Source organism: Lepisma saccharinum, chromosome 13, assembly GCF_977018435.1.
Source record: "Lepisma saccharinum chromosome 13, izLepSacc3.1, whole genome shotgun sequence".
Classification (NCBI taxonomy): domain Eukaryota; kingdom Metazoa; phylum Arthropoda; class Insecta; order Zygentoma; family Lepismatidae; genus Lepisma; species Lepisma saccharinum.
The window spans coordinates 67,098,238-67,111,574 of NC_139241.1; the positions used below are offsets into that span (position 1 = coordinate 67,098,238).

Genomic DNA, 13,337 nt, shown 5'->3' on the forward strand with positions numbered 1-13,337 from the left:
ATGAGGATAAAACCTTTGTTACTTACTTAACTTGTACTTTTTCGTAGGGACCGAATCACATGGAATTGCACTACACATTTTTTTTTATTTTGAGCAACATCTTGAAGAAATGTGAACGTTACTCTTACCTTTTTCATCATAATTGCCTCTGTAATTGAGCACACAACACTTATGCACCATACCTTTTGTACATTTAAGCATATTTGCACGTCATGTAAACTCGAATACAGTTCTAAATTTTCATTACAATTTCTCTATTCATTAAAAATCCAACATTGATTCCCAGGAAACAACTCAAACATGGCGGCTATCTCGCCTCCAGTTGCTGACGCTTAGTCACGTGACTAGAGCAAGCGATCAGGCTTTCAGATAGAGAAGGTAATGGCTGGAGGCCAGGGTTGGACCTGTGTGGAAAAATTTGGCGCAAATCGAAGGAAACTACCGATGAGGAAAGGTGTATTGTGGCGAGTTTGTTTCGTAGTGGTTAACTCTTTCACAGACATAAGCAAAACACTCAGTAGGCCAATCACCACAATTAAAAGTATTGTATATAGGTTTAATAACACAAGAACATACACAAATGCCCCAAGAAATGGCCGACCTCCAAAGCTAACACAGAAAGAAAAACGTGTGATAGTGCGGAAAGTTGCGAAAAATCCGAAAATGAGTGCCCCAAAGTTGGTTGCTGAGGTTGCAAATGAAACTGGAAAAACGGTCTCAGCAGAAACAGTAAGCAGTGTTCTCCACGAAGCTGGGTATCGGGAAAGAACTGCCCGTAGAAAACCGTACATCAACAAACGCAACAGGAAGAAAAGGACTGACTACGCCAAAGTACACAAAAATGACACATATGACTACTGGAAGAAAGTCATATTAACAGATGAGAGTAAATTTAATCTTTTCAAGTCAGATGGACGGGTCATGGTGTGGCGGAAGAAGAACACAGAACTGGCTGAGAAGAATCTAACACCGACTGTGAAACATGGTGGAGGTTCAATACTTGTATGGGGGTGCATGAGTGCCAGTGGTGTTGCGGATCTGTGCTTTGTGGAAGGCATCATGGATCATACAGCATACATCAACATCCTGAAGTCCCACCTTCCCAAAAATGTGCATGATATGGGTCTATCCGATGGATACATCTTCACCCAAGATAATGAACCTCAGCATAAAGCTCACAACACCAAGTTGCGGTTACTCTATAATACACCACACTGGATGGAAAAACCTCCACAGTCTCCAGATGTTAATCCCATAGAGCATGTGTGGAATATGCTGGAGGAAAACATACGCAAACACAACATTTCTAATAAAAATGATATGAAGAAAGCTCTAATGACTGAATGGCGTAATATTTCACAGGAAACGACAAGAAATTTGGTTCGATCAATGCAACGAAGGATGGAAGCCATCCTTAAAAGCAAAGGTGGTCCCACCAAGTATTAACCATTTGTAAAGATGACACACTTTTATTTTTATGTATTGCAGACGAATATTTATTTGACATCGGATGATGCGTGTTAATGTATTTTTTGTTGTAATTCACTTTTTATGACAAATACGACATTTCCTTTTGTATAATTTTTGTGTGCAAACGAATAAGTAATCGAGTGCAATTTGTGTTCTAGCCTCCCCGATGGCGCAGTGGTAGTGTCGTCGCCTTGCAAGCAAGGGGTCCCGGGTTCGATACCCGATGGAGACACAAGTGGTTCGGATCCCACTTTAAACTGTAGGTCCAGTCCCAATTAGCCTTACTGTGCATAAAGTGGACTTAAAACATCAAATCAAATCAACAAAGCAATTTGTGTTCTTTTTTATTGTAATCTAATGCCAGTCTGTACATCCAATAACCCATTCCTCTGTACAGACGAATACTTTCTGGAGCCACTGTATATAAATAAAAACTACTGTTCTAGGTTAGGGTAATCTGTTTGAAATTTGATAAATTTAATTATATTAAAGTGGCATTGCAAAAGAGGCCTAAAGGTGGAAATGAACGTGTGTTTGCTAAAATAATTTTCCTCAACAAAAGAGAACATTTCACGAAATGTACACCATGCATAACTTAACTTATTATGCCACGGCAATTAAATAATATGTAAATATTGCAAGTCACTTCTTTTAGCATTGATGTGAATGTGGCATTGCAAACAAGAAATCTACTGTATCCAAAAAATCACTGACAAAAAAAGAAGGCACGTAAAATGTTTACTAGTATGCTTACCGTTCATGCATATGTACAAGGGACGTTTCTTAATGGTTGTGTTTTTGTTTCGTACAAATATTTTTCAAAGAAAAAATATAGAGGAAAGGAGAGATATATGGCATAGGGGTACTAATTTGGCATGGTGCATTATCTCTGCTGGTAACTACTACCCTCTGTTGGTGTTTTCTGGAACGAAACCTTGGAAGGTCTTTCCATTGTGAGTGTTATCGCGTTGAGCACCGCACGTGTATTGTGAGACAGGAGAACCTTGTTTGTTTTTCGAAGATTTCAGAAGTTTTAAGGTAAGTTGTATTTCCATCGGCAGTTTATTTGGTTGCAACAAATTGGCAATAACCGTGTGTGCACTTAAAAGGCTATTGTTTGAAGCACAAATAAGCATAGTTGTGTTTTATGTGTGCTGCCAGGGTTCAGTAAAATTTCGATCAGGAAATCAAAGATGGCGAGGCTACAAATATGGCATAGTAGTATGCCATATTTGTACCCACACCATGCCATATTTGTATTATACTATTCAATGTTCATTTGTAGGAATACATTAATTATTTTCATGACAAACACTAAGAAAAGTGGCAATAAGTATAAAATAATAATATATAAATGTATCAATTAGCCTAGGTAATAAATATCAACTACGTGTTTTGTTTAAAAATGAAATAAATAAATCATTTCCTGTAACATACCATACCAGATACAAAGCAAGTTGTACTCGTCCCACTGTAAAGGTTAACGTCGGCATATGAAAGAACCGTTGTTGCCCGTTGTTCAATCGCAAGAGAAGGAGAGAGAGTATTGCGCAGTCTTAGGTAGAAAAATGCTACAGTGAAACTAAAGGATGACCCTTGGCCCTAATTGATGCAGGCAGCCACATTAATAGGGAACCGCCACACACTGCCTACGAAGGAATATGAAAGAAAACCAACGTTAACCTCTATAATGGAACGATAACAGCTACCTAAACATGCTAGTGGAGGTTCTATAGGGTCTGTATTATTCTTTCAGACATGCCGCCAAAAAGGAAGCAGTGGAATCATGACAACATGAGTCGAGCAATAGCTGATTGCAGGAATAAAGTAATGGGCTTCCTGAAAGCGTCCTAGCTGTACAGTGTACCACACACAACATTACGCACACTCTGATTTGTCGATTACAGATGCTGTTACGCAGAAGCTTGGTAGAAAAGTAGTGCTAGGCGCAAGACTTGAAGAAGAGTTAGTTAGCTACCTGTTGAACATGGAGAAACAATTTTTCGGTCTCACGAGAAGAGATGTGCGGCAGATGGCATACCAGCTGGCTGTACAAAATGAACTGAAACACCCATTTTTGAAGCACTGTGCAGGGAAAGGTTGGTTGAGACTATTTCTAAAGAGGCACAAAGCAATATTGTCTTTCCGAAAACTTACAGCAACATCATATCACCGAAACCTGGGATTGAATAGAGAAAATGTGAACAATTTTTTCAACATGTTAGAAGAAGAGATGGAAAAGAAAAACTATGGACCAGACAGAATATTTAACTTTGATGAAACTGGGTTAAGCATAGTGCAGTCGAGAGTTCCCCAGGTGTTGGCCCGTAAAGGTAAACGGCAAGTGGCATCGCTTAGTTCAGCTGAAAGGGGAGCACTTGTGACGGTAGTCACATGTATCAGTGCCAGTGGCATTTATGTACCACCCATGATGATCTTCCCTAGGAAAAACATGAATTCTCAACTATTGAGAGGTGCACCCCCAGGAACCATTGCTGCATGTCACCCATCTGGGTGGATTCAGGCACATATTTTCATGGATTGGTTCAGGCATTTCCTCCAATACACGAAGCCCTCTGCGCAATCTCCTGCACTGTTAATATTAGATGGCCATTACAGCCATTCTAGAAATCTTGAGGTGTTGCTATTGGCGAGAGAGAATCATGTTTGCATTGTATGCCTTCCTCCACATACGTCGCATAAACTTCAACGTTCAGATATGAGTTTTACGAGTCCATTGAAATCAAGATACAGTGAAGAAATCCGCTTCTGGATGAGAATCAATTCACGCCCCCAAAACAACTTTGATATTGCAGAACTATTTGGGAATGCGTACTTAGAAGTTCAAACAGGGGCAATTGCTGTGAATGGATTTAAGGTAACGGGGATTTATCCTCTCAACCCCAACATTTTTGCCGATGAAGAATTCATAAATGCCGAGATGGAGGCTTCTGCTGAAGATTGACTACAGACATCAACGCTTCATCCCAGAAAGCAACGGCTGAGGCAGGACCTTCAACTTCGAGGGTAACACCATGGAACATCTCTCCCATTCCCAAAATTGTGAAAAGTGCTGGAAGTTGTGGAAGGAAGGCTGGTTCCTCAGCTCTTCTTATATCTTCCCCATACAAAAACGCATTGGAAATTTCACTAAATAAGGAACCTGCTAAATCAACAAACAAGAAACTTCAATTGGCGCAAATGATTAGTCCTACGGAAGTAGAGAAATGTGTGCAGACTCCTCTTGCGGCATCAAAAAACAAGAAAAAGAAAATGAAGTACGTCGATCAGCAATCAACAGATTCCGAGGAAGAAGATGACGTTATGAGCATTAGGGATGATTCATCTAGCTCTAATTTCAGCAGTAATGGCGATCACGAACCACATTACTCTCATGCCATCTGTATGTTCTGTGATGGGAAATTTTCAAACGATGTTCAGGGTGAACAGTTTATTATGTGCATGTTGTGTCGTTTGTGGGCCCACGTGGAGTGTGCTGGATCAGAGAAAGATTGCTATGTGTGTGACTTTTGTCAATAGATTAGGAATGAGTTCTATTAGGTCTGTGGCAGAGACTATTACAACTTCAAAACACTGACATGGACCGTACTGTTTTCTAATATTATGTAACGCAATGTGCTTATGTTTATCAGGTTCTAAAACTGTTTTGTTCACAGAAGTTACAGGTATGCCATATTAGTAACCCTACTTGCCATGTCTGAAATTGTGCAGTATTTGTATTTTTCGTATATCATGACAATTTGCGTTGTCCGATGTGATTACTTTTATCAATAATTACACAACATTCAATACTATAACTATTTATGTACATTGCACACACTTGGAAATAAATCTGACTGACGTATGAACCAAAATGTAAATGGTATGCCATATTTGGCTCCTTTCCTCTATATACAATACGATATTTTATATTTGATTTATCATAAATGGTAAAAAGAAGGACATGTGCACTGTTAGACTGTATCCTCACCACTTGCACGAACGTACCGTGCAAGGAATAATTTCCGAATGGGTGCTGGTGTGTTTTACAAACAAATATGCATACTTCTACAATGTCCATGCACGAAACTGCTTAGGATTAAGCTTTTTTCTTAATGAAACGGTACGGTACTTTACATTATGTTTGGTTATTCATTATGTGATGAAATTTTAGTCATTCAGGATATGTACCTTGTACATGAAACGGTTGATTAATATGATATTTTACATTTGATTTATAATATCTGGTAAAAAAACAAGGGCACTGTTAGACAGTACCATTACCACTTGCGTATGTACAAGGAAAAATTTCCGAATGGATGGTAGTGTGTTTTACAAACAAATATGTACACTCTTACAATTTCCATGTACGAAACGACAACACCTGAAACTGTTTAGGACCTGAAGCTTTTTTCCTTAATGAAACATACATGTGTAGTACGGTTCTTTACATTATGTTTGGTTATTCATTATGTGATGAAATTGTAGTCATTCAGAAAATGTACCTTGTACATGGAACGGTTGATTAATATGATATTTTACATTTGATTTATCATAACTGGTAAAAAAAACAGTGCACTTTTAGACAATATTATTACCACTTGTACGTATGTACAAGGAATAATTTCCGAATGGATGGTAGTGTGTTTTATGTCACTGCACAATGTCAAAATGTTACAATGTCCATGCACGAAACTATATACCTGAAACTGCTCAGGACCTCAAGCTTTTTTTGCTTTTTCTTAATGACACAACATATGTAATCTATATTACGTGATGAGATGGTAGTCGTTCGTAAATGTACCTTGTACATGTAACGGTTGATTATTTTTTTCAATTTTTAAGTGCTCTTTCAGTTTGTTACGAATACGATTTAATTTCCATTTGCACCGTTATATGTCAACCCATTTTCAGTATGCTGCATAATAATTGTTTTGATTTTGTGATTATATTAAGACTCACGTTATATTAAATAACATGTTTTATTCTACAGTACTTACGTACAGCTACAAGATAAATAAATAAATAGCTTAGGGAGGTTTTCTTTATTTCTGTACTTGGTTAGGTTAGGCAGGTCAGGTTTAGTGCTTTTAGCATTTATCTCCAGTTTGCTACAGCTGTCCCTAGCCGCTTCTGATTCAGAATATAGAATGATGAACATTTGTGTCGAGCATTCTCTTCACTGCAAAATAATTTTTTTCCATTATGTTATTTGGAGTGGATAATAATTTGAAAGTTCGAAAGAACAATTCCTACTACTTTGAAAGATTGCAGGCTACATTGTGTAATGTCACAGATGTATTTTACATTAAATGAGAGTACAGGACGTGTATTGCCTATTTCTAGGACAGTTGCTTCATTTTAATTTTATCTCTTACGTTTTCTGACATTTTTCAGTTTAAAAAACAACATAAAATTGGAATGGTAGTTATAAACAGACATAAGCATAAACACAAGAAACAACGACTTTCTCCAGTTTCTATGTGATCCACTGGAAAACGGCGTGGACGACGACACCGAATATTTTGGTGAATAAATTTACCTTATACAAATTGAAATATGTAAAAGGAGGTTACATTATTTTAAAAAGTCATGCGATATTTTGTGTTTATGGTTACAGTGCATTGAAGGTGGAAGCCCAATATGCATTTTAAAAACATCAAGTTCGTATAATTAACTATAAGCATATATTTTTGGCTCGACAGGCAAAATTAATAAAATTTGAATAATGTGTGATGATCACGATGCCATTATTGACAAAACTTTAAAGGTACATTCATACAATATTTCTCATTTAACTTACATGTGATTTCTGATTTGCAGTACGAATTTATAATATGAAATACGAAATGGGAAAATTAGTTGTGCTGTAGAAAGAAATCGAACTACAGTAAGAATCACGAACCTTCCGACCCTCTGTAAACAACCGTCTCACTTCGAGTAACGTATTACTCCGCGCCAGCTGTTCGTGTTCGCTGATGGTGCGGCCATCATATGCTGCTCACTCGCAACCTTTAATTTTACGTAACATGGAAAACGTATTCTTATTTTAACTGATAATCTACACATTGAAGTATAATAAATTTTCTACAAGTGATTAAATACGTGTTCTTGTTCAAGAATGAACATATTTTTCTACGACAAAAGTCCGATTTATCCGACACTGGTTTAATAGATCCCCCTCCTCTCTCAGCATGACAGCGCCATTATACAAGAGAGTGAGAGATTCGTTACAGTAAATTCAAGCCTTTTGGTTTTGTTGCTTCCTCTTCCATCAAATTATTGCCCAACATTGTTGACATGTAGAGTATTGTTTTCTCCTTTGTGGAACAAATATACCGCCAGTTTTAGCAGAAGCTAAACAAAGATAAGCCGGGGAATAAAAAGAGATTGTTTATCTTTCTCTCGGTTTCTCGTGCACTAGAAAACAAGAAGACGATAATAAGCACATTATTTAGGCACGTCTCATGCAAGTAATGTATTTTCTTACCTTGATTCAGCAGTTCCTTTTTGAACTTGAGGCATTTTCGGCGCTAGACATCATCCTGTCTGTCAAATTTGCTTCCCAAAAAGGAACTCAACGTGGCACAAGAGGCGATTTAACGTCGACTGCTAAAATTGGGAGATCGTCATCAATCATCACTATCAACATCTTCTCCACAGTGGACAGGACGGCTCTTTGATTGAAATAATACGAAAGCACCTCGCGTTGTATTGCATTTATCTCAAAATCGGTGTACTTGTTTATACGAGCAACAACGTGTTTCTTTTCGCGGGACTCACAACTTGACCGGTTCTTTTCCTTTCTTTCACCACACCGAAAATACAAAGACACACAATTACACTTGGACACCAACCTCACTGCTTGCTCAGGATAGCACCGACACAACGTCACATAAACGTTAAGAACAACCTGCTTCTTGCCACTTTTCAAACGGCTGTATTTCCGAAAGACTACTCTGAAAACACGGGAGACCTTCCTGCACGCATGGAAGTCGCCATGTTCGAAACTGGCGCTATTTTCTTGCTGTTCACGTGATCGATTGTAATATATACAATAATTGCGTATTATTATTATAAACAGAAACCTTTAATGAAAATATATTTAAAAATGTATAATCCAATGTAATTTACACGTTTTTCTTCCATTAGCGTACTTTCATAGAACGGACTACATGATGGGGAAGAAATCCGTTATTAGGCTGTTGCCAACCTCAATACTTCTCACTAAGTCAAGTACAGAAACGGAAGTGGTATGTTGAATGTCGGCATATGATAGTGTGATTTCACATTGTCAGTGACGATCCTCCGGGATGGGGGAGGGGGTGGGACGCAGGAGTCGATCTATAATCCAGAGGTGTTTCCCATCCGGATGGTGACATCCTCACACTTTTACGGGTGAAGGAGGGCAGGCCGTAGGGTGAGGGAGGTTGATTTAAAATGAACACCTCTCAACAAGAGAGAAGAAAAATGTGACAATTTTTAAAAATTCACCCCCAAATATGCATTTTATTTTATATGTAGCGTACAATAAAATGTGACTGCCTCAAAATGTTTCTGTTTTCTACAGTCTTCTTTCCCCACTTTTATGCTTCTCTAAGTTGCCGTTTTAGTTTCCCTTGGTGTCTTTGCTGCATAATACAGCATTTTTGAACGGGATGAAAAGAACACACGAATGTGTTTTTGGATGAAGTAACTTCAGAGATGTTGAAGTACACTCTGGAGTATACTGGAATGTGTAATATTGAGGTGTAGATCGACCACGTTGTGACACACACATTTGTCATTAGTTACGAGACGATGAGGGATAGGTGATATTTGAATTCCAAATTAATTAGCCGCCCCGTGACGGAGTGGTTAGCACATCGCGCTAAGACGCCAGGGGTCCCGGGTTCGAATCGTGGCCTGGGCATGGATGTTTGTGAATGTCCATTCATCGATTGCATCATATCATCATCACTCATCCCCATCTTCGCAAATTAGCCGTAAGTGGCACAAGAGGGGAAGTAAAATAAAGCAAATCAATCAAACCAAATGAGTTATTTTCATTATTTTTATCTAATTAATAATTATTAATTTAGTCAATCAAATCATATGTATCAGTTTACTTTCATTATCTATAATAATAAATTATAACACCTTCATACATCAAATAAATTTAATGAAGAAACCATTGTTTCAAAACGTAATTTATCTCAATGTGTCAAATTCTTCTAGCAAGGTTTTTTTTTAGTAAAATATGAGAGAAAATTAATCCTTTGGTACGGAACCGTCTTACACCTGGGGGATAAGATGTAAATTTTGTATTTGATTTTCTTAATTTAGCGTTGCTTTTCTTCCACTTTTGGCTAATCCCGACGATAAGAATGAGTGATCGTCAGATTAACTTGATGAAGGGACACTCACCAATAACACCCATGCTGGGATTCGAGCCAGGGAACTTCGGTGATAAGTCTGAAAGTCCGCCACCAGGCAAGATGTACATTTTTTTAATTATTTTTTTTACATGCATTCAATAACTTTCAACAGGTCATCAGTGATACACTGCTTAATCCGCATCTGTTGACAAATTGAATGTTTTTACACCTTGTAGGCTATGTGGATTATTTTTTTCTCGTAAGTTTGCAACACTGTTAGGGTACACGTGCTTTTGTTTACAGAAGGTCTTAAGTTCTATGATTCTCACTTTAGTGTACGTTTTGCGATGGTATGGAAATAATGTGTTCAAATCGGTCTGGGATGACCTTTCAACACAACAGCTGGCACACAACAAGAGGAAATGATTCCAGGAATCGTAATTCTGCAAAGGAACGAGTGAACGAAATCATGGTGGAACTGGAAGGAGACGACCGGAGTCGGAATGACTTCCAGCGGAACGAAGGAACGAGTTGGAGGAATCGATTCCTCTAGGTGAGCGGAACGAAAAGAATCGAATCCACAAGAGGAACGACTTTTTCCATCAGATGGTACTACTTTACTATACCTGAGACACCTGGGAATCATTTCTTTCGCACTTTTTTACATTGCTAACGTACTATTCTGCATTCGGGAACACTTATTTAGGTGAAATAATTGAATTTGTTAGGAAAGTAATGTATATTTCTTACATTTACGAGTACTTACTGTTCTTGTTTATTTCCACACACAACATGGCGATAGCTTACCGTTGATCGTTCCTTGAGCCAGGAAAACCATTGACGTTAGCCCAAAAATTCACGATATCCCCATAAACCATCACGGGGACGAGGTATGCCTACTAGGTTAGGTTAGGCCTGTTAGGTTAGGTTCTATTAGCACTCCTTTCGTTCAATTTAGCATATACGGACAATACGAGAGCGTATTGTGCTCTCATGCAGGAAGCAAATGGCGGCAGCAGCAATAGCGCGTCGGAAATAGATTTTCGTACAAAACCACATGCATTCACATTAAAATGAATCAAAATTACATTCCCGAACATCAACAACGCTACAGAAAATGATTTGCGTAAGTACTTTCTCCTGTAAATTTGAAGAAATCTGTCTCAGGTATAGTAAAGTGTTACCCATCAGATCACTAGTTATATAATTTCGTAAATGACACAAGCTAATAGAATTACAAAATGCAATCCTGTTGCTTGTACCTACAAAAAATTTCAAAAAACGCGTTGGCTAACTATTTCATTTAGCGTAGTCTCAATTTGAACTTTCTGAATAATCTTTTATAAACAACGTTTCAAACTCTCTGCCTGCGAGAACTGAGAAAAGATAATAAAAATATCATAACAGTGTAATTGATAACAGTGATTTTGTAAAGTATATTATGTCTCTGATTATTATCTCAATATTTTATATCACGGTGAATGTAAATTCTACAATAAAAGACGAATATACGAATACAAATTATTTAATAAATGAACTGCTGCCATCTCTGATCACTTTTGTCAAACGAAACAAAATTCAGCACTATCATTAGTATATATTTAAAATAATCTTGGTGTAAGAGCCCATTAGGGCAAGTTATTGCTTACCGACTTCCGGCCTCATTTCCACCAGAGGTGTGGTCTGCACGACGAATGCCCAGTCGTTACTGTACGTTTTCTATGACGCGGTTACTCCACTCATTCCCAGCCCATACCAGATGTTGTAACAGCAAAATGTGAAAAATTAAGAAATTGTTCCAATAAAATAACAACATTGTTAAATACGTTAACTAATAGCATTGCCGTCGAGTATATATTGCAGAGGACATTTATTCTGCAGCCGACAGAAGCGAGGAGGGAGGCCGTTCGGCTACCCTGAAGAGATAACATGGGAAGATTGCACCAATGCAAGGGAAAAGCGGGGGATGACTTTGGGACAGTATGCTACGACAGCCTGTTCAGGAACTCAGGTACCGGTCAGGCCTGCCGGCAGAGGCCAGTGTTGCCACATTGGATTGGCAGAAAGGATCTAATCCCGGCATAAATGGGGATATTATTTCTCTGAACCAACTAGAGATAGTCTGCAAAGCCAAGCCTGGATTGAACAACGGATAATAGTTCCTTGGTGCGATTCGTGACTTGGAGAAACCTTGCTCCAAAATACTAAGTTGGCAACAGTAGTACATACAGCTTGAGTTTCCTTCCACAATTTGGCTGCCCCTGGAGGAGCGGAATTCTGTCGTCTGCTCACTGCAAAAACGTCAAACTGACCCTAGAAGAAATGTGTGATTCTTCTTCTTTCCCTCTCCACCTCATTTACAAATAAATAAACAAGTCTCGACCATTTGTCATTTGACTTTCGTGGTAACTGCTTCATGAGTGGTATAGTGCACAAAGCCTTAGAAAGATCGCTTCGCGGGCTTACAGCAGACAACAATATGGGGGTGTGTCTGCGAGAACCAATTAGGTACGCGAATGAGCAAGCCCGGTTGCCACAGCTAACTCGCTGCACCCTTCTGGAAGGGTGAATGACCTCTGCCCCTTGCTACCTCGGCCTGTTTGTTCGGCTGAGGAGCAGACGACACGAGAGTATCGGCAATAGTGTGCGAGCGACGTCTGCTGTTAGCCCGCGAAACGCTCTTTCTAAGGCCTTCTGCACTATAGTTTTGGCTAGGAGTGTTTGTGACTAAATCACTGAGTGGATTGCAAGAACGAGATGAACAAAAATCTGAATCGAAGGCGTTTCTTTATGGGGGGGGGGGGTAGATCATAGCGTCTAGCAGAATAATTGTACTGATGGCCGGTAACACTTTTGAAAAGGTCACGCCACGCCACTGCTTTCACCAAAATTCTCTCTTGTGTCTCTACGTGTTGAGCGCAGGTTAGAGTAGAGTTTGTTCCTCTTCTGTGCGTTGCCCTCAAATATACAGGTCGGCCTGATTGGACATAGCAATTGAGCAAATTGTACACGGAAAGTGAACATCTCCTGATACATGCATTCAGGGAAGTAATTGGGGGCTTTCTCCAATGACATATTAATTTGCCAGTAGTGAAATTGAATGTAAACTTGCCGGGATCTCTTTGTGTGTGAGGGCATGACGTTTTAGTAAATTAGTTATGGATTGTCTCCTCTTAAAATATTTTTCCATCCAACACAGGACAGAGGGTTCTTTGAAAGAAAAACAAGGACGCGAGACTTCTCAAAAAATTGAAAGTTCCCCTTCCTCCTTTAGAATTACCAGTCTTATATGCGCATTAAGGAGTTAATTTTCTCGATAATTATTGTATTTTCTTTGGTGGATTTTCTCTTCTGAGGTGCGTGAGTCATATGCCCACGAATGTGTATGACTTGGAACCAGTGAATGTGCGTCTACGTGTAAACAACGATAGTCTACATTCTACACCTAGACTTACTTATACACGTAGATGGCGTAATCTATGCAAACAACATGGCGAAAGTTGATGACTT

At 38.8% G+C, this 13,337-nt stretch overlaps 1 protein-coding gene across 1 annotated transcript; it reads left to right on the top strand.

Moving 5' to 3' along the window:
* Nucleotides 1-3,688: 3,688 nt before the first annotated feature.
* Nucleotides 3,689-4,435, top strand: LOC145996806 (uncharacterized). Its single transcript, XM_083133337.1, has one exon. The coding sequence runs from the start codon at nt 3,689-3,691 to the stop codon at nt 4,433-4,435; it is 747 nt and encodes a 248-aa protein (XP_082989463.1).
* Nucleotides 4,436-13,337: the final 8,902 nt, after the last annotated feature.

Excerpts from the sequence above, each read along its gene's own strand:
- LOC145996806 (XM_083133337.1), top strand. The coding sequence starts at position 3,689 with ATGTTAGAAGAAGAGATGGAAAAGAAAAACTATGGACCAGACAGAATA.